We start from the raw sequence: 27,923 nt of genomic DNA on the forward strand, positions 1-27,923 counted from the left end.
TTGAGCAAATCAATTTGATTACATTTCAGTTTTACATGAATCATTGAGAACTGTGACATCCAAATCAATTTAACAATTGATTTAACTGGATTTGCATTAGAATCACTGAGATTCAAAGGCAAAACACAAAGTTCCAAGATACTATTCAAAGTTTAAATTTAGAACTGATTTGCTGTTAAAAAAATACTGTTCAGTTGCTCACCTCTCCAGGAGGTCCTTCAAAAGCACAGCTATCCATCTCTCTCTCTCTCTCTCTCTCGTTGTTTTTATCATTGGCTGAGCTTTCAAAGTAGCAACTTCCTTTTAATATATAACATGCCTTATGGAAACAGTAGTAATTTAGCAGTGACATAAAGTTTATTGGATTAACAGAAAATATGCAATATGCATCATAACAAAATTAGAAAGGTGCATACATTTGGGCAACCCAACACAGATATTACATCAATACTTAGTTAACCCTTTTTACAAATGTAACAGCCTCTAGATGCCTTCTATATTCTTTGATTGGCGGTATTTTTGAAAATTCGTCCATACAAAATCTCTCCAGTTCAGTTAAATTTGATGGCACATACACCATCTGCAGCAAGATGTTCTTGGAGGTCTTTGGAAGTGATCTTGGGGTTGTCTGTAACCATTCTCACAATCCTCCGCATATGCCACTCCTGTATTTTTCTTGGCCGGCCAGACCTGGGTTTTACAGCAACTGTGCCTGTGGCCTTCCATTTCCTGATTACATTCCTTACAGTTGAAACTGACAGTTTAAACATTGAGTTGCTTTGAGGATCCCATGCTGTCACTGTTCAGAGGAGAGTCAAACAGAAGCACGACTTGCAATTGGCCACCTTAAATACCTTTTCTCATGATTGGACACACCTTCCTATGAAGTTCGACTTAATGAGCTAATTCAATCAATTTGGTGTTGCCAGTAATCAGTATTGAGCAGTTACATGAATTCAAATTAACAAAATTACAAGGGTACCCAGTACACTGTTATCTTTTTTGTTGAAAGTGGAGTAAATTATTATGCAGGCTGAGAGGGGGTTCCAAAACTTTTTCAAATGACTGTATGTATCGTTGATAAAGGCCCCAATGTGGGCATAAATGTTGGATGCACAGTGATGAATCAATAAAAGTTTTCATGTGTGTGTATATATATATATAATCTTCTGTTGTATCCGATTATGATAGCGGCATCCATTATCCAGAAAAATCTGAATTACAGAAAGGCTGTCTCCCATAGTCTCGATTTTATTAAAATAATCCAACATTTTTTAAATTGTATTCCTTTTTCCCTGTAATAATAAAACATTACCTTATATTTGATCTAAACTAAGATATAAGTAATCCTTATTGGATGCAAAACTAGCCTATTGGATTTATTAAATTTTTATATGATTTTCTAGTACACTTAAAGGAGAAGGAAAGGTTAAAACTAAGTAAGCCTTATCAGAAAGGTCCATCTAAATATTCCTGTAAACCCCCAAAGTAGTGCTGCTCTGAGTCCCCTGTCAAAAGAAACAATGCATGGGCTTCTGTATCAGACTTCCTGCCTTAATCTTAAACCTCATTCAGACTTCCTGCCTTCAGCTTAAACCTCATTGCCCTGGGCAAGAGCATGCTCAGTTTGCTCCTCTTCCCCGCCCCTCCCTTCTCTACTGTAATCTGAGCCCAGAGCAGGGATCGACTCAGACAGGAAGTGATGTCACACCATGTTAATACTGCAGCTCCTATCCTAAACAAACAGAGATTTTCTAGAGCTTTTTACTCAGGTATGGTAAAACATTCTACAGAATAAATAAAGCATTCTAGCTTGCACTATTGCAGCTAATCTATTGGCAATAAAATGCCTCCGTAGCTTTCCTTCTCCTTTAAGGTATGAAGATTCAAATTACAGAAAGATCAATTATCCGAAAAACTCCAGTTCTGGACTGGGATTCAAAATAGGCCCTGACATTCCAAATACACAGAGGCACAAACAGCCCCCAGCAGCCCACTAAAACTGACTTTCTATGGCACCTTAAAGCAGCCCCACTGGCATTTGCCAGAACCCACAGTTTGCCAGTCCGGGCCTGTCCATACCACTACCATTTTCATCTGACTTCATGTTCATAATTTTTAGAGGAGTTGAGGTATTTCTAAATAACGATGCCTAAAAAAGATCATGGAATCAAGGTGGGTTATACATTATCAGGATTACTGGTAAAACCATAGACTTGATACTGCTAGAGGATGAATCAGTTTGGGGCTATGATTAACAACTTTGGTGCTGCTATTTGCTTTCTCTGTTTTTCTTACCTTGTAACAATCTGTGGACACCTGCTACAGTTTATAGATTGCCTGCTAATTTTCAATATACTCCCTTCTAATAGTTCTTTATTGAGGGAATGGCACATAGCTCCATGGGGACTGAGATCTGTAGTACAAGGATTTGCTGAGCCAGAACCTAACAATTTGGGCCCAATCTGTGAGCTATAAAAGCCTCTATTGCTCTTGTGTTGTGCTGCCAGAGGATGGACGTGTGCAATTAAGGCACAGTGAGTCATACCTGCCCAATGACACATTAGCATTTTGATTATTGACAGGCTGAAAGTAATGAATATGCATATTACTTTCACATCTCTTTTTTTATAAAGGCAAACTGGCCTGTTATCCCAGAATAATTTTCAGAAGATTTTTGCTCCATTATGCCAAATATTGTAACACTTACACAGAGGCTTTAACGACTTGTTCTGTAATTAAAAATCTATTGAATAAATTGCCAGGTATTGTACATCACAGCTCCAAATTTGCATTATCTAGGTACCTAGACAGCCTTAATGTGATATAGTCTCATTTTTTACACATTAACTTTTCTGTTATACATTGGAAACTTGTAATTATATCCAGCCAATGCCAGGTGAGACTTTGAAATCTGAGACCAAACTGTTTTATTGACTCTCACTACTCAAGAACACTGCCAATAGGCCTGAAAATTGATACATCGTTTTGCAATACCAAAGAATTCCCTAATGTTTCATATTGATTTATAAAGCCACTCATAGTATAGCTTATTGATGCAAGACTCACAGTGCAGCAATACACTTTCTCTGTAAGTAACACACTTAGGATTTTGACACGTGCAGTTAGATTTGGAGAATGTATTGTTACAGAGTAATTACAGTCCAATAATTACCAATTATTCTTGTAAGCAACAGCACAAGTGTTAGAGGTTTTTTTTGGAAAAACTTGCCTTTTCATGGAATGGTAGTGCAAGTCTAGCCTCTTAAGTTCTTGCTTGGAAGTGCATAGAAAAATGTAATTCCTGTATGTTAGGCCTATACAGTTGGACTATATTGCATCTTCAGTAGCAGATGGTGAATGTTAAAAGGTTAAAATACACAAAAACACCTCTTGAGCTTGATTTCTCTTTTCTGTCAAAAGCTGGAGCTTTTTTCTTTTTAAGACTGGCATGGATTTCTTTTTCCCAGAAATGTACGTCCAAATGTCACATTTCAATCACAAATTGATTGAAGGCAATGGATTACTTTTGCAGCATTTCACTCAGTCATACATTTCAGTAGCTAGCAATAGATTGGAGAGGTAAGGGGAACGGGAGGGGTGAAAGTGGGAAGGAGCCAACATCACTCAGTGATAAAGGCACCACTGTGTGGATCAATGGGCTTAAGCCATTAGTGCCACCTACAGCACTTGGCACCTTTTCAAAATTGAGCTGAATATATCCTTTAACTCTCTGCAGCTCTGGAAATATAAGCCATTGCCATCAGTCAGGATGGGCTAAATGTCAGTGATTTACCATGAATTATGAAGTTGTCTCACTGATATTCACCCTGTCGCACAAACTGAATTATATTTGCCAAAGTATCATCTGGGATGGTGGTGACCCTTGGCTGCTTTTTGCCCCCAGCTATCACTGGCTTTTATGCAACTGCAGCTGTGCTTACACTGGGCAAGCGGAGTACATTTTGCTTTAACCGTGCCATGCATTATTATAAGATAAGGAACAAACTCAATTTATACAAACAAGGTTTCAGTTGTTGTGTAGGCTTGGGTGATTTGACCCGTTACATTTCGCCAAAAATTCACTGCCAGAGAAATGTCGCCGACACCCATTAAAGTTTATAGGCGTCGAAAATTTTTTTTTGACCCGCGTCATTTTTTTTATACGCAACACCATACAAGTCTATGGGCGTCATTTCCGTGGCGAAACAAGGCGAAAAAATTCACCCTTCCCCATTGTGGGGTAGTCAAATCTCTGCATAAAGATCAATTGGAGATAAACAAGTAAGGTGCAAATGAATTGTTCTAAGGTACTTTTCAGGTAGTTCTAAGGTACTGTAGTAGTTCCAGAGAGTTTGATCACTCCCATACATGGGCCCTTTTAATAAATGGGCAAAGGGGACATTTACCCAAGGCCCACCAGCAGACATATCTGCCCAACACTCATGTGAAAAGTACCCTAGACCATACAGAACTTCACCAATTTCTGCAATGTACCCAGTTTAAATAAGCACAGAAAATGCCTTAGTGGCAAAATGGCTGCACTCACAGGAAAAGTACCCTGTTTGTGGATTTTTAAAGAAGAGAAGCACCAGTCTAGTGTAGGAAAAACTAAAGGAACTAAAGTCATTTGGGGGATGATCAATAACTTGGCAGCCCCAATCAACTTTTCAAATGCTATACAGCATGTATCATCAGTAAAAGTAATATTGGAAGCTATTTGTCTTGTTATGGCAGTGGACAATGTCCAAAGTGCAAACTTCTGGAAGGAAGGGGGTCAAACTTCAAAATGAAGTTGCAAAATACTAGGTTTTTTGCTCACAATGGCCCAGATTCAATTCGGTGAGAAAAATGTTTATCACATGAAAAGTCATGGATAAGATTCATTTTATGATGCAATTAAATTCTGAAAAACTTATCTCACTAGTTATCATGTGAAAACTCTATTTAAGTATATGGGAAAAAACTGGAGTTGATGACTTTTCAAGTGATAAACCATGAGATAACTTTTTCTCACTGAATTGAATCTGGCCCAATGTACTGTGCCTTACACTGGTGAGTTACAGGTGCAACTTAGTGGGGATAAGTGGAGTCCTTGAACAGAAACAACTCTGGATTGCAAGTAATGCTTCCCAATTCCATTGTACTTAAAAAAGTACTGTCTACATATTCTGCAATATCTAAGGAGAGCAAAAATCTAAGGAGAGACACCTATGCCTCCACCTGCTCCTTGTGAATACATTGCTACCAGATGTAGACAGTGCTGTATTCATGAGGTGCACACAGGTCACTGCACTCTGCACTTCTTTGTTCAGGTGCAAAGTGCAAAAACAAGGTGGCTTGCACCCATCTGCTGCACTTATGATCTGCACATAGTAAATAAGTCCTTTATTGCCTAACACAGTTAAGATTAACTTAAGAGCAAGTAAGAATTGCCATCTTACAAATCATAGGTGTTCTCTCTGAAATGTCATTGGCAGTAAGTGAGAACGTCAAGTGAAAGAGCTCACTTCTGTTCTGTTAAGGGTGAGTCTGCATAATGCTTTCAGTGGAGTAAATAATAAATACGATGAGTTACACAATACATTTTAATACATTTTAAAGACACTCTTGGATCCCAAAGCTGACTTACCATTAATTTTGTTCCCTTTGAGAATAATGTGAAAAAAACCTTAAAGGGATACTGTCATGGGAAAAAAAACATTTTTCAAAATGAATCAGTTAATAGTGCTGCTCCAGCAGAATTCTGCACTGAAATCCATTTCTCAAAAGAGCAAACAGATTTTTTTATATTCAATTTTGAAATCTGACATGGGGCTAGACATATTGTCAATTTCCCAGCTGCCCCAAGTCATGTGACTTGTGCACTGATAAACTTCAATAACTCTTTACTGCTGTACTGCAAGTTGGAGTGATATCACCCCCATTCCTCCCCCCCCCAGCAGCCAAACAAAAGAACAATGTGAAGGTAACCAGATAACAGCTCCCTAACACAAGATAACAGCTGCCTGGTAGATCTAAGAACAGCACTCAATAGTAAAAACCCATGTCCCACTGAGACACATTCAGATAAATTGACAAGGAAAAACAGCAGCCTGTCAGAAAGCATTTCTCTCCTAAAGTGCAGGCACAAGTCACATGACATGGGGCAGCTGGGAAATTGACAAAATGTCTAGCCCCATGTCAGATTTCAAAATTGAATATAAAAAAAATCTGTTTGCTCTTTTGAGAAATGGATTTCAGTGCATAATTCTGATGGAACAGCACTATTAACAGATTCATTTTGAAAAATTTTTTTTCCCATGACAGTATCCCTTTAAAATGGATGGTAAATTTTAGCTATTTAATGTTAAAATAGCAGACTGCTTTGTCATCTAACAATCTATATCTGAAGTGAATTTATTTGATGTTGTCATGACTTTAAATGGACCATAAAAATAGACACTTGCATATAGTGATTTATTCAGAGCTGTAAAAAGCTTTGCAGAAAATATAGCACTGTGAATAGCTCCCTTGTTGGTCCATTAAAACGTATCAAAACCTATGATGAATCTTCACTTCTTCAGAATCATTTTGGCTACTAAAACAACCTTTTATCAAATATCTGAGAAAGCTGAAGGCTGAATAAAAATTCTTAAATATGTATGAGCCTGATTGCCAAGAGCAAGATAAGTAAGAAAATAAGAGCTTGTCAGGCTGTTCTAATTGACTGGTTTATATTATAAATATATATGTCTATATAAATATAGATATGTATATATACCGCCAACTCACTAACTAATACATACATATATATTTATATGTATCCACTTGAAGTTAAGTGGTAGATGCATAAAAGGACACATAAAATAACAGCGTTATTTATTGTAATTGATGTCATATACTGTAATATGTCTAGCTGGTTATGTCCAACTGAATATGTTAGACATAGTTAGAATATGTCTAACTGATAGGCAGTGATACTGAAGTATATACACAGAGGCAAAAAGAAAGATATTAGATGGCCAGAGTAAAAGAACAATTTAACCAGTTTATTGCTTTGCTGCAATGAACTGCAAATTGCTACATATTGATACTATATAAAATATAACCTTTTTAAGAAATGATGTTATAGCTACACTGCTGACATCAGAAGTACACGTGGGTTCCTTTTTATTTTATGTCTGTATTAAAGATTAAGATAATTGTCGAAGGATTGTTTTACCACCAATATGGATTACTGAAGTTTAGTTACCATCAAGTACAAGGTACTGTTTTCTTATTACAGAGAAAAAGGAAATGTTTAAAAAAAATGACCATAATAGAATGGAAGAGTATTAAAACGGAGTTTATGAGAGATGGCCTTCCCACAATTCTGAACTTTCTGGATATCCTGTCTCCAGATAATAGATCTCATAGATCATTTCATTGACCAGGCAAGCAAAAAAGCAAGAAAATAACCCACTGTTATCTGCAAGAATGTAATTCTTTAATTAAAGGATTAAAACAGTGGTCGTCCTTTTCACCTTTTTCAAAAGATTTTATACCAGTGGAGAACATGGCATTTAGCAGAACATATTTATTTAAGTAATGACTCCAGACATTTAGCATCCTTTAAAAAAAACGAAAAAAGAAAAACAGAGTAATCTCTAAACCATTAAGTGTCTCTACGCACTGCTAAAATGGCAGTCAAGCAGAGTCTGACAGACAAGAATTACATGTCTTGGCACACTAGGCAGAATTACAACAGTATCTACAGCTGTTATTATATGACGCCTTTATCTTCTTTAAAAGAACATAAAGAAAAAAAAAAAGTTCCTTTTGTCTAAAAGAATGGGTTTATTAGTATGTAAAACAATTATTACCCTGTGGTAAACAAATATTAATGGCTTGTGGTCCGAAACCGATTGCTAGACAGGGAGATTGCTTTCAGTACACTTATATTTAAACTACATGTAAAAAACTATTATTAATGCATTATTCATATTTGTCTCATAAAAAGAAGGAACCACAAAACTTTTTCTTTTATACTTATCCTGTTATAATACTTGGCTTACTGGCTCTCTTCTCACCAGAAATCTCATTTGCTTCAATACCTTTGTATTGTTTAAGCCATATTTATACTGTATTTTTCATTTGCAAGTAAGTGCTTACTTTTTGAAAATCCCCATTTGGTAATATAGGTCATTTTTGTTTCCCCAACATTTTTGAAAAGGTCACAAAAGGACTCCATGCTGGGGGGGGGGGATTTCGATGAAAATGATTATATTTTTTAGACTTATTTATTTGTACTTAGAAAGGCTAGGGAAAATAAATTAGTATTTTTTTTAAGTTCAAGGGGCAAAACACTGTTACAAAAACGTGTGCAACTTTTTTCTTCTATGAGTTCATTTGTAGCATTTTTAGAAAAAATTTAAAGAGAATAATTGGCACCTTTTTTGTGGAAGAAAACAGCCATTGTTCCATTCAATTTAAATGAGGCTATAAAATCTTGACTGTTTTTAAAACAAATCGAACATACAGGAACTTGCTTGGAATCTTCAGACAATTCCCAGCTTTTAGCTGGCAAGATTTTTCATTTTAATATTTTTGTTTGTTTAATAAATTCACAATCATCTTTTTTTCCTGAGTATCTGCAGATAATTTATTTTATATGGACCAGATGGAATGATCATTTCATGACCCAGGCATTTTCAGCACATGATAACGAGAGGCCCATTTATCAAGGTTGGATTTTAGTGGTTTTAGAGGGTTTTGAAGCCATGACTAATTATAAAACTACGAATGTCATGGAATTTATTAAAAGATCCAAATTTAAAAAAGTACAGATGGAAAATAATGTGCCAAAAAATCCAAATTCCTTGAAAACATCTAAATTTGAGTTTTTCAGACAATTCCTAGTGAAAAAAAAGTCTGAATTGATATTAAATGGTCCAATAGGATCAGCGCAGCTCCCATTGATTTCTGTAGGGCCTCTACAACTTTTACCTGGCAAAGTTTTGTATTAGAGGTTTTCATGATTTTTACATGTGATAAATCTAAATTTTTTTTTAAAAAAAAATAGTAAACGATTAGATATTATTGAAAAAAATCAAGATTTGATTGTTAGTAAATGGGCCCCTTTTTGTTAACTGGTTGACAGCTGCGGTAATTGGAGTATCACTCAAGAAGTGATTAGAAGTGGGGTTTTTTATGGCATATAGCACTATAGCTATACTAGGACCATTGTCCTTTTGTGCATATATGGAGAACCTGGCGATTAAATTACCCCTGCCTGTTAATGCCCATTTTGTGTTCATGGAAATGGGAAAGAGAATTAACACTGCTGCTGGTAGGTGGAGAACTATGAACAGAATTTCTTCTTTTTCAGAGCACCGAAATTACCAAAAATGTCTGTTACACTGCCCTAAAATGTCATTGCTTCCACATTATAAATGACATTATATTGCTGCATTCTGACTTCATAAAGCAAGATTTTAAGACATTGCATATTTATATAAAATATCATGACAGGCCAACCACAATAACTACAACCACCTGTTTCAAAACTTTATGACTGCCTTTCTCAAATAATCATATTTACTTTTATGGCAACTTTTATGTTTGACTTTCAACACATTTAGGGGCCAATTTATTAAACCTTGGCTTTTTTGGATTGTGCTTTTTGATGCCAAAAATCTGAAAAAGTTGCAGGAAAAAAAAGTACAACTTTTTCAGAATTTATTATTTGACAAAACTGCAACAAATCTGAATCTGAAAATACTCCAGCAAAAACTTGTCAAAGTCATGTAAAAGTCAATAAACTTTTTCAATCTGATTTTTAATAAATTAGGTAAATTCATGGATGGATGTTAGGTCAACTTTGTTTTAATAAATAACTGGAAACAATTAGAGTCTTAGTAAATATCCCCCTAAATGTATTGTTGTGAACTAAATTGGTAACTACAACTGGATTTTTCACTCCTGTTTTGCCAGTCTGTAGCATACGGCAGCTTTTTTACAAGCACGCAAGTTAAATTTCTACTGGCAATGTTGAGGAAATGCCGAGGAAGCGTCTACTGAGTAAGGGCAATTTATTCAACAGAAAGACCACTTTTGCTGCTAACCCTCCATTTTTAAACCGATAAAATGTATTTAAAGCAAACTTTTTCTAAAACAATTTTACTTTCAGGTACATGTTCAGGCTTTTAATTTTTATATATTGCTATAAGATTGTTTGCATTTTATGTGTAAATATAGCTACATAACTATGCAATACAGAAACTGAAAACCCTATATGAGGGTGACTTATAAATGGGCTCCAAATTGGCTAATTATGTGGCAGAGGAGCACGGATGAAATGAAAATTTTTAGTGCAGGTTTCTGTCCCATACTTCTAAACAGCAATATCAGCAATCAGTTTATGTTTGTCCCAAGCCACAAAAACATATTTTTTAATATTATATTTTTAAGTTTCAAGAAGTAAATCGAAGTTGGTAATTTCTGCTGAGTCAGGGCAATTTATTCAACAGAGAGAACACTTCTGCTGCAAACCCCCCATTTTTTAAACCGATAAAATGTATTTAAAACAAACTTTTTCTAAAACAATTTTACTTTCAGGAACATGTTAAGCTTTTTTGTTTTTATAAATACTGCTATCACATTGTTTGAATTTTAGGTGTGAATATCGTTACATAACTATAGAATACAGGAATTGAAAACCCCATATGAGAGAGAGTGTCTTATAAATGAGCTCCAAGTTGGCTAATTTTATGTGGCACACAGATGAAATGAATATTTTCAGTGCAGGTTTCTGTCCCATACTGCTAAACGGCAATATCAGCAATCAGTTTATGTTTGTCCCAAGCCACAACAACACATTTTTTAATATTATATTTTTAACTTTCAAGAAGTAAACCGAAGTTGGTAATTTCATTTCTCATCATACTTTATAAACTCCCTGGATATAGTCAAAATTTAGTCAGTCTAAGCTGTTATTTTTTTTTGCCTATTGCTGTAACAGTCTGGGTGGGGGTTAAGGGGTGAAGATGTATACTATTTGTTATACTGTTTGTGAAGGTGAACTGATGCTTGTGTAGCTCCAAAATAGTTGTAATGCTTGCTTTGCTTATAATTCTGGGTAATGGTACACATGGAATTGTGATCTCTGTTACTTTGAGATGGTAAGAAATATACTTTGTAGTGTGACAAATGTAGATCTATTGCCCACTGAGTGGGAACAGTTGCTGGCAACTAAGGGTATTATTGTTATTCCATAAATGTTAGCCCCTTTTACATAAGAGTTTAAAAATGAAAACAACAAAGAAAAAAACATCTTTTACAAGTGAAAAGCGCATGGAATATTACTAACCTTCAGACATCTTCCGGAACTTGTCTTTTGACATAAATCCTAACGTCAGACCAGATTCTGGAAAAAAAAAGAAGTTAGGATGTTAAAGTACTAATTCAATGGAATATACAGCCTACCATGTTCTCTCGCAGAAATACTCACAAATCAAATCACTCTCACTCTCTTTTATTAAAGACTCTTTAATAAAAGTAGGTTTCTTTTAACAGTTTATTCATTAATCTATTTTTAATCTTAACTTTAAAGGTAATGGAGCATGCAAAAACCTTTCCATTGATGGACAATGGAATCACTGTATCCCTGCTGGTGTACACACTTTATCATTTAAAAATGCACACTGCCCCAGTTTTGAGCAATAGAGTGTGTGCACCCTCACAATGCCAAGGCCAATCCATCTGAGAAGTGCTTATGCACAAGCAACAAAACATACTGTGTGCCATTACCCTCAACTGAGTAAAACATTTAGAGAAATCTATCAGATAATTCCATGGTAAGTGTTATAGCTGCAAAGTCTCTATACAACAATGAAAGTTGCCTCTTCAGCATTCTTGCTTTTCATTCATTTTTTAATAAATGAGAAATACATCTTACAGCATTTATATAAAAGTGAACCCTTCATGCAAACCAGTCCGTAGTAGTAGAAGATATAGAAGCTATAGTAGGAATATTTTTTAAAATATTTGCAGTTTAAATAGAATTTAAAAGAAATCTCTGTTTCTTACAAAATTATGAATTACTTAATAATTATTAATTATTTAATTATTCAAAGGCAATTACTTAACTGTAGATACAGGATTTTATTGAAATGATTGTGTAGACAAGAGTAGCCATATAGCTGTACATAGGTGCCTACACCTGTCACTCTAATAGGATCACTATGTTTCTATGGTGAACCTGAGGGTCTCATGTACAGATATAAGATTTATTATCTGGGCTGCTTGGGATCTGGGGTTTTCCGAATAAGACATCTTTCTGTAATTTGAATCATCATATCGTATGTCTACTAAATATAAGAATAAACATTAAATACGCCCAACAGAATTATTTTGCCTCCTATAAGGTTAAATTTGTTTTGAAGTGCAAGGTACCGTTTCCTTAAAATCTTACATTAATATATGAAGAATTCACTTGGTTGATGGTTGCCGGCCATCCCCTAAGCTCTATCTCAGCTTTCTGGATAATGGGTTTCCAGCTCAGGTATCCCATACCTTTATAAACAAGGAATTTAAACAGTTGGTTCAACCTAAGCACTCCTGTGTCTTCAGTTTGGAAATTCTACAAAATTAGCAGGTTCACCACAAACAAAATCTTTTGGAAATATGCAAAAAATATATTTTTTTGCTTGTATTTTGAGGCAATCTCCTGGTGAAGTCGATAATTAGGTAAATAGAATGCAGAGACTTATTACAATGTGTTAATACAATTTTTTAAGAAACTGTGCTACGTGGAGACACAAGACAAAGTCAGAGAGGGAGTAAAGCCAGAGACTCTGCTTTTCTTTCCACTTCAGACAGATACATGCCTTTAATAAACATTTAAAATAGTCTGCTTCAAATAAACATGGTGTCTCTGGCCTTAAGTTACTACATAAAATGTAGGAAATGCCCCATTCCTGGATATAACTTTATTGGATTCCTGTATTCCTATTGTATTTGAATGGTCAAAGAGATTATAAAGGTTTCTTGTCAGTAGAATAGTCATTTTAAACATTTTAGATGCAAAATATTTAAAGGCTACAGATAAAACAATACTATTAAACATTTAATTTTGTGCTGCATTTAAATTTTGCTAGCTTGATTCTTCTTAACTAGCTTTCTTGTGGGCTACATTGGAAAGATACGTGGGGGCCAATTCATTAACTTCGAGTGAAGGGTTTGAAGTAAAAAAACTTCGAATTTCGAAGTGTTTTTTGGGCTACTTCGACCATCAAATGGGCTACTTCGACCTTCGACTACGACTTCGACTTCGAATCGAAGGATTCGAACTAAAAATTGTTTGACTATTCGACCATTCGATAGTCGAAGTACTGTCTCTTTAAGAAAAAACTTCGACCCCCTAGTTCGCCACCTAGTTCGAAGGATTTTAATTCCCAGTCGAATATCGAGGGTTAATTAACCCTCGATATTCGACCCTTGATGCATCGGCCCCTTAGACAGTTTTAGCTAGCAGTTTTGATTTTCTGGGTCTGATGTGAAAGGTGACCAACTTTCTGCTTTCATGGTTCCTTTTAACATGGCCTGGATAATTGAAAAAGTAGGGTATATACTATTGGGATTAGTGTGCATTACTAAGCAAATTTCATGGATAATTTAACTTTCTGTTTTTTGTACCTCATTGATTATATTTGCATATGTGACTTCACTTGACTTGCTTTTTACGTATTTATGTGTTCCCCTTCATAGAAGTGCCATTAAAGTCAATGGCATGAGGCAACCCTGGATGCAAACACCCTGGTGAACAAAATGCCTCATTTTACAATAAATTCAAAGCCGTTAGAATGCAAAATCTAGATTTGTGATTGAAAATTAAACTTACCACGTTAACATGTGATTACAGGTAGCTATGCATGCAGACATTATGTTGAAATGGCAGTTTATTGATTTCTAGCTGATTTTATTTTCATCATATTGATCCAGCTCTCATGCCTGAGTAGGCCACATACTGTACACAGAATGTACATTAACTAAGGAACTGTGAAAACATCCCTTTTGTGGTTTTCAGCTTTCAGGTTAGAGAAATTATAACCATCAGATGTGTGGTCCTATCGTAATGGAAATTGTATGTAAGACTGTGTAAAATGTTATTAAGTTGTCAAATTACTTTCTTTTCAATTAACTTCTAAGTGTGCACAGTGTGACATTTCGTAGAGAAATATAACATTATCGATCATAATGTTTAGATTTGCCTTGTCAAATCATAGTTTTTTTTACAGCAGAGGGAACACAAATATAATAATAAAAAAATGTTACTTTATCAAATTTGGATTTTCAGCCTGTGTTTTGCATGGCTCAAAAAAACCTCACTGTGATGTACATTTAGCTTCAGTATATGCATGAGCAACACTCAAAATCGAGCACTAAGAATCAATATGTCCACCTTCACTCAGCTGTACTATTCTTAGCGGTGGCAGCTTTGGCCAAAAACACACTATTAATCTAAAAGAGACATAGCTCAGCACATACCTGTAAATTACAATCTATTTGGAGAAAGGGTCACTGCACTCATTTGAGTGGGTTTTTGGGTTTTTTTCTACCAACATATAAGCCACACGTACATGACAGGTACAGTAAAGTGCTAATAATCAAAAAAGATGTTAATGCTGTGGTTTGGTCTATACCCAAATTTGACTGGCCATGTCACTGGTGATGTCATGCCAATCCCCCTTGGCCCCGCAATACAATGCAATACAACGGACATCAATATTTAATAGCCATTGTTAGTAGCTAGTAGTGATGGGCGAATTTATTCGCGAAACGGCCGCAAAAATTCGCCGGCATAAAAAAACGATGCTGGCGCCGCTTTGAGCATTTTTCGATGTTTTGCGGATTTTGTGGGAAATTCGCTAATTTTTCGTCAAAGCGAAACAGCGCAAATTCGCCCATCACTATTAGCTAGCTTGCCCCTTGGCGGCTGTCCTTTTTATATGCCCACTGCAAGAAAGTGAAATCCAGAGAATTCACCCATGCTCCACATTCTATTAGTAATTACATCTCTGAAAGTGTTTTTTTAATAACAGCATTTCATTTGACTATATGTGTGGCACTTTTAATGCCAAACTAACCATTGTGTGTGTATGACAAGCTCAATCTCTTTAGACCTGCATCTTAATCCATCAGCCTGAGAGAATTATGGCGATTTTGAATGTTGTTACCCCTCTGCCCGAGTAGAAATTCAATCCCCATAGAAGTATAAATTCTGCCTTTGTATGTAGAAGTTTAAATGTAATTGCTCACCTACTTTGTCTTCTTATTTCAATGCAAAATCATTACCCTCTTTTGGAAATTCCATACAATGCTTTCAAACTCGGAATTTAACCCCCTTGTTGCCAGGGAGAGCAGCAATGAATGACAGGCCAGACCATTCTTCTGGAAGCAAAACCATTAATGTCTGTTTCCTTATATGAAAAACCCATATCAGCCTAGTCCCTATTTGTACTGATTCTAGTGACATATAAACAAACATGTCAGCCAAATACTTCCAACTATCTTAGCACCGTTCATCATTGGTTTGTTCTAACTTCCTAATTGTATTCAGTGCCAATTGAGGAGTAATTAGCTCTTGTCACAAAGATCGTACAGACTAATTCCATTGCCCAAGGCCCAAAAAGAAGAAAACACTGGTTTAAAATCAGTAAGTGCCAGCAAGGGCTGTTTTATTCATGATTTACTAAACCCCTGGTAAATTCTAGTGCAGTTAAGGGGGTGTTCAAATGAATTATACATGACGCTTGTGCTTCAGCTTTGTTTCAGTGGAACAAGGAAATCTGACTGTTTGATATCACATGCAGCTGAGTAGGTTTTGAATGAATTCTCAAAAGAAAAAGAAAATGCCAGGTTAAGATTTTGGGGTATTATAAAAAGTGCTGTTAGTAAAAGTAAAATATCAAATTTCCATATGGCAAAAGAGAAAGTATAGCAAATGATTTAAAATAAGTTTGCTTCCATCACACACACACACACACACACACACACTATCTACATGCATACATACATAAAATATCTAATCAATCTAAGGACCCTTATTTACCTGTATAATTTATTTATTCATATTAAAGTGCGCTGCCACATTGTGGAACTGCTCTTATCCTAAAATTGAATGCACACAAGTATTTGCATGGACTAAACTATAATAATTTGGGGGCCCATTCACTTAGCTTGAGTGAAGGAATAGAGGAAATAGAGGAAAAAAACGTCGAATTTCGAATGGTTTTTTTTTTGGCTACTTCGACCATCGAATGGGCTACTTCGACCTTCGACTTCGAATCAAACGATTCGAAGTAAAAATCGTTTAACTATTCGACCATGCGATAGTCGAACTACTATCTTTAAAAAAAACTTCGACCCCTAGTTCACCACCTAACACCTACCGAGGCCAATGTTAGCCTATGGGGAAGGTCCCCATAGGCTTTCCAAGATTTTTCTGATCGAAGGATAATCCTTCGATCGATGGATTAAAATCCTTCGAAACGTTAGATTCTAAGGATTTAATAGTTCGATCGAACGAATATGCCTTCGATCGTGCAATCGAACGAATTGCGCTAAATCCTTCGACTTCGATATTCGAAGTCATAGGATTTCAATTCGGCAGTCGAATATCGAGGGTTAATTAACCCTCGATATTCGACCCTAGGTAAATTTGCCCCTTGTTGTCAATGTAAAAGCCTACATACTTGCAGAAGGCTCAAAAATAGGCTGACCAGCTCAGCCGTTTAAAAAGGACACCTACAATATGAGTGTTGCAGAGATGCTCTCAAATGCTTCTTGTCATCCAAAATGAAGTTTTTCTATGTCTTGGTTAAAAGGTAAAAGAGATGACTTATTTATAGCGTGCCCACTCCAATCTTGCTATTCTAAATTGGGAATCCTATATCTTAGCATTGCAATTCATACATCAAAGGTCATCCCTTATAAAAGATTGCAGACTGGGTTTCAAATCATTAATATCCAGAATGCATTCAAGTCTGCCCTTAAATAGTCTTATAGGGGATTGAAAAGGAATGAGACAAAAGGGACCATTGAAATAGATCCCGGACGGACATACAAGAGCACTAAGGGTATAAGCATATCCCTTAGTGATTATTTATTCAAAGAGCACCTCCATCCATAGTCTAGCTTCACTCTGCACCAAGCACCAGCTAAAAAAATCCATTCTAAATTGCAGAGCTGTCCTTACCACCTGCCAGATCTGAATGCTTCTGAGATTCATCAGAAATCCTGACCAAATCTGGGATACAGTGGAACCCCAGAAAATACACTCTAGCATAATATACATTTGTATCTGAAATCATGATAACCATTTGGGAGATTGCCATACACAAATGTTGTAGTTTGCAGGATATAAAGATCCCCATTCATACTGTCACATATTGTTCCTCCGAAAAGTGTCACATTGTATGGACACAAGTAATCTATCAATCACCTGCATGAGTAGCAATTTACAATGACACCTGAATGGAACAAATGAAGCAAATAGGTATATTGCAGAGCTGTGATCTATTCTGAAAGCATATTGAAAATATTTTTCATTCTGTGTCATTAATATTAAGAATTTTTTTTAACCATAATAATATGTTTTGGAGAAGCAAAACAACATTTATCAGCCTCGGGCCAAGTGAAAATGAATAAGTGTAATTTTTAAATTGCCTTCTCTACTCCCAGGCCAATGAATGCTGCTAACAATAAACTGTCAGTCACTTGGTTAGCATGGCACAAATATGGGTAAGGCCTGATAGCAGTTTTCTATAACCGATCTTCCACAGCTTTCACAGCTACAGCACAGATGCACAATGCATACATGCTTGGCAGTTAAATTAGATGTTACTGGGTCTACAACGAATTCAAGGTCCCTGAAAACTTCCAGCAGTTGATCTTGCTTAGCAATATATATACTGAAACTGCTCACTAATCAAAACTCCACTGGCCTTCTATAGTTCTGGACCCTCTTGCACCTATAAGGTCTGCATCCTATATATTTACTGCTTTTTTTTTGGAGATTTAACAGACCGAAGTGGCCAGACATACGGGGAGGTTAGTGTTGTCAGGGCTAGCTAGAAGATAGCAGTGACAAGTTAATTCACTCTAGGGGGTTATTTATCAAAGTCTGAATTGATCTCAATATTTTCTGCTACAATCTCCGATCAAATCTGCTTGGGTATTTTACACTTATTTATTATTACATTTTCCCAAAAATTTGCTTTGCTGGAAAAAAAACAGATTTTCACCACTTTTTACGGATTTTTTCATCAGTTTTTCACGAATTTCACAAAGTTTTTCGGAATTTTCACCCGAAAACTTCAGGTATTGTACAAAACCCAGCGCACATCAAAAAATCATTGGGACTCCTCCCATTGACTTATACGCAACCTCGACAGGTCTGAGATGCCGGATTTTCAGATTCAGACTTTACCATTCTCAGGGTTTAATAAATTCTGAAAAAAATTGTGATATTTTAAAAAGTCCGATTTTATATATATATAAAAATAGAATTTTAGTTTAGTAAATTAGCCCCTAGGAGTATGAATGAGAAAGGGCTAGCAAGCATGGATAGCCTGTTGTCCCAATGAACAGTGACTAGGTGGGGATAGAGCCCCTCAAGGCTATAGTGCACCAGTGTTAAGAATTTGAGCAAGTAGATTTAATTAGAGGGGTAGAAGCCTAGGCACTGTACATTTGGTAACCGCAGAGAAAGGGGGAAGGAGGACTTCTCTGAAACAGCTACCAGCACTCTGTGAATGCATTCTGGCGGGACAGGGGCCCTGGAGGCATTGGTGGAATATGCTCCAGTTACGTGTGTCTGTGTGTGAGAGAAGTTCCGAGAGAAGAAGGAGAGAAATTGCAGAATTAATAAATATTGTATAAGTATCATCCTTTGCTGGCAACCAGAGCCCTGGTCATAAGTCTGCCTCCCTGCAGGAGGTTGTTCATTATTCGAGTGTGTTTGAGTTCATAATACTTGTGTGAAGATGCATCCTTCTGTCAGCAAAGGCCCTGCATGTGTATCTTACTATAACGAGTGCCCCCGGGCCCTGTACATTGGACTTGAGAGAGTGCCATTTAGGATATTTACTTTGGTCAGCCTGTGAACAAGTCACGTAATGATCAAGTCAGTCCAGAATGGGTAGAGAAAAAAGGGTTAGATTCACTATAGGACGAAGTGGATAACGGTAGCGACAATTAACCAGCATTGCCACCCGCAGGGGGCACAGGTGCCATTTCGCTAGCGAAACAAACCGTCGCAACTGTTCGTGCACACTCTATCGGCAGGTGACTTTTCACTCTGGCGAAAGGAGGTTACTCCGCAAATTCAGTAAAGTGCAGATTTTACTGAACGTTTCCTCTTTCGCCAGAGTTGACTTCGCCACCTCAGACCAGGCGAAGTGCTAAAAAATAAGCTTACATCATATCCTGTGTGCCAACAATGTATTAAATTTCCAAAAACGCTGGCAACCTTTTTTGAAGCGGGATTGCCTGCAAAAGTACTAATAAACTTTTTTTGGGTAACCAGTTTTCTCCAGAAATTTCATAACATATGGAACATTAATTTTATAGTGGGCTCATGTTTAGGGCATTATATTAACTCTCTTGTCTTTATTAAGGTTCCCTGGACATTTGTAATAAAAAGTGGTAACTTCAAGCATTTGCACCAACATTTATAATAAAGACCTCCATACAACTTTAAATGACCCGCCCTATGCAAATTGACCTAAGCACAAGATTACTAGCGAATTTGTGATAGGCACAAATGAACACTAGCACATCTTCGCTAAGAATTGCTTTCAGTGCCGAAGTAATGCTAGCGAAAAGTCGCCATTGTTCGGCGCCCAGGAGGAAATTCTGCATATTAGTGAACTGGAATAGTCGTAGCGCATTTGCGCCTGGTGAACTAGTGCGGCTGTAAATTCCCTCGTTAGTAAATTTACCCCTAAATTCAGTTAACAGCTTGTTGTGACATTTAACAATTAGGGCCTTTGCAATTAACTATACGCATAAAGACTTACCTTATAAAGGGAGTGGTATCCCAGGATTTACCATACAGACCAGTGGCGTAACTACCGGGGGAGAAGGGGGTGCGATTGGGCCAGGGCCTGCACCCCCTCAGGGCCCCCGGCAGCTCGTGTGCCACTGACTTTGACGGAGTTCCGGGAGTACGGAGGGGGCGGGGGCCCGGCTTAATGTCCTTCGCCAGGGCCAGCCCCCCTCTAGTTACGTAACTAGAGGGGGGCTGGCCCTGGCGAAGGACGTTACTGATACAGACCTCCAAATCATCCTCTTGGATACCCCACAGTGCCTATTCCATCTTGACAGATAAAAATTGGTCACTAGATTTCAGTCTTAAGCTGGCCACAGATGCAAAGATCCAATCGTCCGAATCAATGTACAATCGGACTTTCCCATCTCCCGACCTGCCACCATTCAGATCAAAGTCTTATCATTCCGACCAAATAAAGTAGTTAAAGAACAGATCAGCCGATACTTCGCCCCTGACAGTAATCGTATGATAGACAAAGACAGTCTCCCACTGAAAATCATACGATCAGCAATACACGCAGAGATATTACCTGCAGCCGACAGAAATTTTGTAACCTGTCCAGTCGACCAAACGGCATATCTCCGCCAGACGAAGAATGTCGGGACTCTTCACACACGGTCCGAAAATCGTACGAATCCTCGATTCGTACGATGAGATCTTTGCGTCTATGGCCAGCTTTAGGGGCAGATTTATCAAAGGTCAAAGTTATTTGAATTTTTTTAACTCTAATAAATTCGAATTTACTCACATCTCGAATGGGAGGTTATTTATGCAAAAACTCAAATGTCTAATATTCGACTGAATACGAACTACCAGAAAATTTTAATCGAATTCAAAGCAAGTTTTCACCGAAAAAAAACTTGAATGTCAGGAAGACAATTAACATATTCAAACGGTCAATGGACCTCTGCCATTGGTCGAATTGGTGCTTTTAAATTCGAATTTGTGAGTTTTGACTAAAAATAAAATTCGAACCTTAATAAATCTGGCCCTTACTGTTCACTATTCCTTCCAACATACCCTTATCTTCTATATTCTAACTCTGCACTAATTCTGTGCTAATACCAATATACTGTAAATATTCTTAAAATCCATATTCCACTATTGCTCTATTCTTTATCTGATCTTGTACTCACTTTTTGCAATCATTTTGAAAACATTATAATATGCACTTAGAGTCATTTTGTAGTAATACAGTAACATGCAATAACAAATGGAAATAGAGAAATGTAAAATGTGCTTCAATGTAATCTTTAATAGTACAACATACATACCACCTTAAAACCATGTAAATGTTCATAGGCAGGGACATCCATTGTTTCCATACAATTAAAGAAAATGACTATTCACGCATCAGTTTTTCAATGTGATTTACAGTTTACAGTGATGCTGTAATAAAAATGTTTGTGGCAGTTGAGAAATTATTCAACGGCAGCCTATCTCCTGCAGTGTGCCAGGGCTATGTAGCGGAAGGATAAAGGAATTGATGAAGTTAATGTGCACTATATAAAGTTGTAACATTTGCTTCATAAATTGGAACATGGGTCCCTGAAGGACAGATAATTTGAAATTAGAATTGAACAGCTGGCCTGAATGTGGCATTTTCCCATTGCCTTAGGAATGGAATGCCTTTGATCTCTCAAAGCATCAAATGGGGCTTTGGACTATCAGTAAAGTGAAGACACACATAGTTGGCCTGGAATCCAGGTTATATTTTCTACTAAGCAATGCATTTATATGTATAGAATAGATTGCATAGAGACAAGCCGCAACAGTGCTAGGAATATTTAAGGTGTTTAGGCTTGATCATTTACGTTGGAAGGGGTTAGCGTGTCCTGTCTTCAATGAAGCATTAGTCATTCATATTATACACGCAAAGTCATATATTATATACTGTATTGTATTTTATATTGTATTTTATTTTGTATTGTATTTTAGCATATCAGTTTATCATGCAAAATGCTGGCCAGGCTGATTGTATTTGATGTGTAGCATAGAATGAATACAATCTGGAACTGTAAAATCTACAGTGCTGGCATGCTAGTACTTTTATACCAGAACATATATTTTATGATCCCTGGCAAAGCAGGTGCAGTTCCATGATTCTGAAGAGCTTTGTTTTTAATAAGAAGTATGTCGTCCATAATAACATAGAACACTAACCTGAAGTTGGCCTTTAGCCTAGTCTGACCAATAGAAAACTAGAACATTTTCTTTATGCCAGACATATTAAATATCACTTAAGGGTTTTTTTTCTAGTACCATTGATTTGTACTAGATTGTCTAAGCTATTATGTGCCAATTAAAGTTTCAGATGCTGCATTGGTTAAAGCAGCACATTTTAATTTCAATTAGAGCTTCAGAAGAATAAAAGAACATCTGGTGTCCTGAAAATACACTTTGCAAAACAATTTTATAGTTGACCCATTCTTTGCTGGCAAAGACATATGATTTCTGCCTTAATAAAAGAGTTGGTTTTCTGTTTCTTTAAATAACAAGCATTGATTTTATTTGCTACATTCAGGCTACACAGATGGGAAGGTATGAGAATAGGTTTGCCATCCATCACATTCAGCTTTCTTCCATTTACCACAAGAGCTAAGTCTTGTTTCCAGCAAAAAATGGATAGAAAACATTACCATGGCAATATTATTTGTTCTAGTTTACCTCTCTATATATTATCCTTAAATCCTGTTTAGGAGAAGGTGAACTGAAATAAAACAGGTCTATACTGTAGCTATAGCCTTGTATTTAATGGGCTGCAGACAGTGTGCATACATTTTTAGATTCCCTTCATTATAGTTCTTGTATATTTTTGGTAGTCAACAAAGTCTAGGAGGTACATGTTATGTCTAATATTTCCCTCCATGTTGTACTGACAGTTGTTGAGTCTTTAAAGTATATTGTTTTATATAGCACAGGGGCACATACCCCCCCCCAACAACAAAAAAAGTTTACTGTATATTTGGGAATATTTATGAAAAGAAGAAATTAACATTTTTCTCCAAACTTTCAAAAATAAAAACAGACTGAATGTCTCATATGGGCAATATGACTTTACAAGATAAATAGTGTTAAAATAACAACATATGTAAGTATATAACATATATTTCTACCTGTGTAATTCAAAATATATAAAATCCATGCTTTCAAAAGACAAGGGCACAGGGGCTAATATATTACAACAAGGACTAAATTGAACCGGCAAGTTAGAAAAAAACCTAAAATTGATGCTGTGGCCACTATTTTCAACCTATGTTAGTAAATTAGCCTCACTCTGTAAAATAAAAGCGATGGGGGGCTGCTGTATTATGGGAAGTAATATTATTGAGATTATTTGTTCAGAACCATTTAAGAGCTGATCATATAAAAATTGAGTAAAATGTGTAAGCAACTGATTATTATTAAATCAAAAGGAATAATAAAGGGAAAGCAATGCAAAGAGAGAAAAAAGAGAATTGTAATGTACTTCTCTCTGCAGGATGCTGAAGTAGAAGTCAGATCCAAAAAAAAAAAACCCCTGACCTTATGGTTTCCAAGGCTATACTGCAGCCTTCACCCCCATAAGTTTTTCTAAGATTTTTGAAGACTCAACAGACATTTTTTTTCAGGTTCAATGGAGTTGTAGTATTCTCTGTAGATGGCGCATTCTATTTTGTGCCAGTACAGTCATGTCTAATTTAGGGTTTCACTTAGCAGCAATACTTATTATCTTGCTGAAATTGAGCAAGAGCAGCAATGGTTCTCACTAACAACTACTGTGTGATCTCAGTGTGACTCCAGGTATTGCTAATGAGAGAATGCTGCTCTGTGTCGTGAACTAACAGGCTAAGCATCCCCGAACTTCATATATCAGACAAATATTTAAGCATTGTTAGGGATCATTCTATAAGTCCAAGCTATTATCAAAGATGGCAAAGGTGGTTTCAGCTTATTCACAAGTCAGATCAATGCCCATATGTGTGTGCTAACCAATTATAGGTGATTGACTCCCATTCTGTAAAGGTACATTGCACACAAGATACCTTGGCCTATTATTATTGGCTCAGAATAGTGCAGCATTCCGACTGATAAGTCAAAGCTTTTATATGTTTATGGGTCATAGAGGGTTGAATTTCTGCTCTCGGCTATGTTTGAATCAATATGATCTATATACAGTACATGTGACATTTTATCTCTGCCCAAGTGCCCATGTGTATATCCTAGGACAGTATATCACCAAGGCTAAAGGACACAGTACCTAATACAGCAATCATATAAGAAAAAAATAGCAGTGTTTGAAAACAAAGCAATGAAAGCAGGTAATAAAAACACTGTTGATTTTTTTTTAATTTCATGCACAATGCTCTCTTTCTGCTGTCCTCATTTAATTGCCACCTTTGGAGACTGCCAGGTAACATCTTTTTCATTACATGAAATCATTTCAGGTTTAAGCTACGTTCTCTGTAACATTAGCTTTGTCCTGTGTTCATGCAGTGCAAAGAGAGACAGAACCAACTATACTATTGTAATATATCGGAGCTATCAAAATAGTTAAGCAGTGACTGTCATGAAATCACTCCACTTAGCACATGGATGTGTTGTTGAATGTAGTTCCGGAACAAGGAAGTAGGAGGGTAAAGCAGACTTATTATCAGTGTTACTTCCTCTTTCACAACTATAACTATATTTGCTATTTTTAAAGTAACTTTCCATTCCTCTCTGTGAGTCTGTGATTTCACCACACTAACAAATAAGCTGAAATGCTGCTCTGTATCCTCTACAGCATGCACTTTCTTAGATTTGCACATTTTTGCAAAATGGTTTGGTTTCTTACAGTTGTTACACATGTAGGGCCCTATAGGGATACAGGCCATATAGAGTTAATCTTTTCACCATTTCCTTGGGTTATTGGGTAGAATCCCTGTTACAGAATAACCTTTACAGTGATAGGCTGAGAGATTTGATGACACTGCTCTGACTCACTCCTATATAGTGTGTGCAGGGAGTGGCCTCTTCCTCTTTTGCCTTTGGATGTGATTCAGCTGGATGTGCTCAGGGGGACTGAGTGCAATAGGCCCAGAAGAAGGCATGTGTCCAAGTCGGGGACCAGGTAACCCCGTGAATGAGGAACAGATATACTAGGGCAGACTTGTCATAGTCTCTCTAGGAGAGAAAGGCAGAGAGGTGAGAGAGAAAGAGCAGCTGAAGCTCCAACAAGGATTTGCAGAAAGGGAGTAGCTTCCCAGAGGCTTTGTGTGTTGCCTCCAGTCAGGGACCTCAGTGAAGAGGGACTGTAGGGTAGAAGCTGCTTCCTGACAACTTCCAGGAGGGAAAGGTTGTACTGCAATTGCCTGTTTACTCTCTGTGTGAGCCTGCCTTGTTCTGTGTGAACTCTCAATATGCTGTTTTCCTCAAGCTCCTGCGTGAGTACTGAAACCTGTGGTCATTTGCCCTTTTTGGCATAATAAACCGTTCCTGATTGTTAAGAACCTCCTGGCGCCCAAGTTGTTTTTGTGTGCACAGTAGCCTGGGGGGGATGTAGTTGCACTACACCATAGAGGGAACACTTCCACTTAGCGAAGGCCCTGTCCTGGGTGTAAGTCGCGTGTAACCCATGCTCTAGTGTTCTAGCTGGTGAATTAACCCCGAGTGGCCCAAATAGGTGTTACACACACTTTACCATAAGCTGGGCAGTCTTGTGGTAAATGTTCAGTTCCACATCTTTTACAATGGAACTTGCGGATTTTAGTTTCACTTTCAGTTTGCTTGCTATTCTGCCAGCTGCTCTGTTTCACATGTATGCTCTTCTGCATAAAGGCCTGTGTATTAGTGATGTACGGGCCGACCCGATACCTGCGGGTCGGATGGGTTCGGGTCTACCTCGCACTGCTCCTTGCGGGTGGCGGGCGGTTTTGGGTTGAGCTTGTCTCATGCTCTCCCCGCCCGCCACTTTCAAATTCCGGCTTCCGACTTCCAGGTTCAGGTTTTTTATTGTCTCACGTCTGCTCGCTCCGCCCACTTTTGTGATGTCATTTTGATGTCATCAGCGGCGCAGGTCTATAAAAGGACCCGGGAAGCACAGGTGCGGGTGGGCGCGGGCTGGAGCAGGGCGGGTAAGGGTCGGGTGCGGGTCAGGAAAACCCTGACCCGCTCATCAGTCATCACTACTGTGTATTCTTATCTTCCTGCTTTGATTTTAACTGCACTTTTGTGGTCTCTGCTGCCACACATAACTGAACTGCTTTATCCAGACTCAGATCCATTTCTCTCAAAAGTCTCTCTCTCATGTTATCAGATGTATGCCACATACAAGTCTGTCTCTGATTAGAGATTCCTGCAACTGTCCAAACTCACAAGACTTTGCTTCATTTTTTAGTTCAGTCACATACTGAAGAATGGACGTCTCCCTGCATGTATGTAAAAAACTTATATCTCTCATATGTGATATTCTTTTTTGGATTGCAGTATTCCTCAAACTTCTTCATAATAGTCTGCAAATTCCATTTATCCTCTTCTGTGGCAAATGTGAATGTATTATATACTTCCAGTGCATCTTCCTCTGCCACATGTAGAAAGAGAGAAGACTGTACCTGAGCAGGTTTACTTGTTCCTCCTGTGGCAGCAAGGTATAATTCAAAACACTGACGAAACCTTCTCCAATTTTCTGATCGATTTCCTTGTAGAATGTCCAGACCTGCAGGTGGTTTAAGATTATCCATCTTTTATGTTTCCTCTGCAGACACACTTCTGACACCATGTATTGTTTTGGTTTTATGTGTATTGCAATCAGCACACAGAGACGCAAATCTACCGTATATACCGTATATACTCGCGTATAAGACGAGTTTTTCAGCACCCAAAATAAGCTGAAAAACGCTGCCTCGGCTTATACGCGGGTCAGTTAAAAAAAATTACCTATGTGACTGGTGCGCGATGCGCGTGCCTCTTCCCTGCTGCTGCGCTTCCGACCGGCAGCTGACTGATGCGCGATGCGCGTGCCTCTTCCCTGATGCTGCGCTTCCGACCGGCAGCTGCGCTTCTGACCTGCAGCTGTCCTGGATGCCATTTACCCGACCAGAATACGGTAATGCTTTGGCGCGTCTCTAAGCTGTGAGCAGTTGCGCACTTCCTGTTGGTTAGCCAATGAAAAAAGGCCCTCCCCTTCATCCCTGTCCAATCAGATGCTGAGAAGTGTGTTTATGCATTCCATGTGTACGGTACCGTAGTCAGGCAAAGTTCAGAGAGGGTAAGAGGTGTGCAAATCCTTTCTCCTGCATTCTCTCTCGTTCACACCTGTCAGTGATTGTATTTATTACCTTTTTTTGCCTGCCCCAATGACGCTCCCCTCCCTAATCCACACGCCTCCTATCATGCCTGGACTGAACTACAACTCCCATCACTCCTACAGTTAAGAGCTTAGCAAGATTAAATGGCAGGTAGCATGGAGATTGGGCAGCATGCCCATGGCATCAGCAAATAGGGGCAAGGAGGGGGGTGGGCACAGTACTTTTACTTTGCTCTGCCATCCTGCAGCCCTGGTAGCATTATTTTTTAGTACAGCAGAGCACATCATAACATTACTGAAATAATTGGCTGCCCCCCCCCCCTTAGCTATCTGTATAACAGAGCAATCTGTCCCAGTGGCTGCACAGATCCTATCTGATCCCCATTGTAAGCAGCAGTCCTGTCCTGCTTTATGGCAGCTGAGATTCTAGCTATCTGTATAACAGAACATTCTGTCCCAGTGGCTGCACAGATCCTCTCTGATCCCCATTGTAAGCAGCAGTCCTGTCCTGCTTTATGGCAGCTGAGATTCTAGCTATCTGTATAACAGAACATTCTGTCCCAGTGGCTGCACAGATCCTCT

The 27,923-nt window shown here is 37.7% G+C and overlaps 1 protein-coding gene across 2 annotated transcripts in view; it reads right to left on the minus strand.

Moving 5' to 3' along the window:
• The window catches only part of LOC121395536 (kin of IRRE-like protein 3), a 729,825-nt gene that overhangs the window by 295,782 nt on the left and 406,120 nt on the right, over positions 1 to 27,923 (minus strand). For both annotated transcript variants that reach the window (XM_041569178.1, XM_041569177.1), the window contains exon 2: positions 11,330 to 11,386. In XM_041569178.1, the coding sequence (XP_041425112.1) occupies positions 11,330 to 11,386 (57 nt within the window). The remainder of the gene's footprint in view (positions 1 to 11,329; positions 11,387 to 27,923) is intronic.

This window comes from Xenopus laevis, chromosome 7L (assembly GCF_017654675.1).
Source record: "Xenopus laevis strain J_2021 chromosome 7L, Xenopus_laevis_v10.1, whole genome shotgun sequence".
In the NCBI taxonomy this organism is placed as follows: domain Eukaryota; kingdom Metazoa; phylum Chordata; class Amphibia; order Anura; family Pipidae; genus Xenopus; species Xenopus laevis.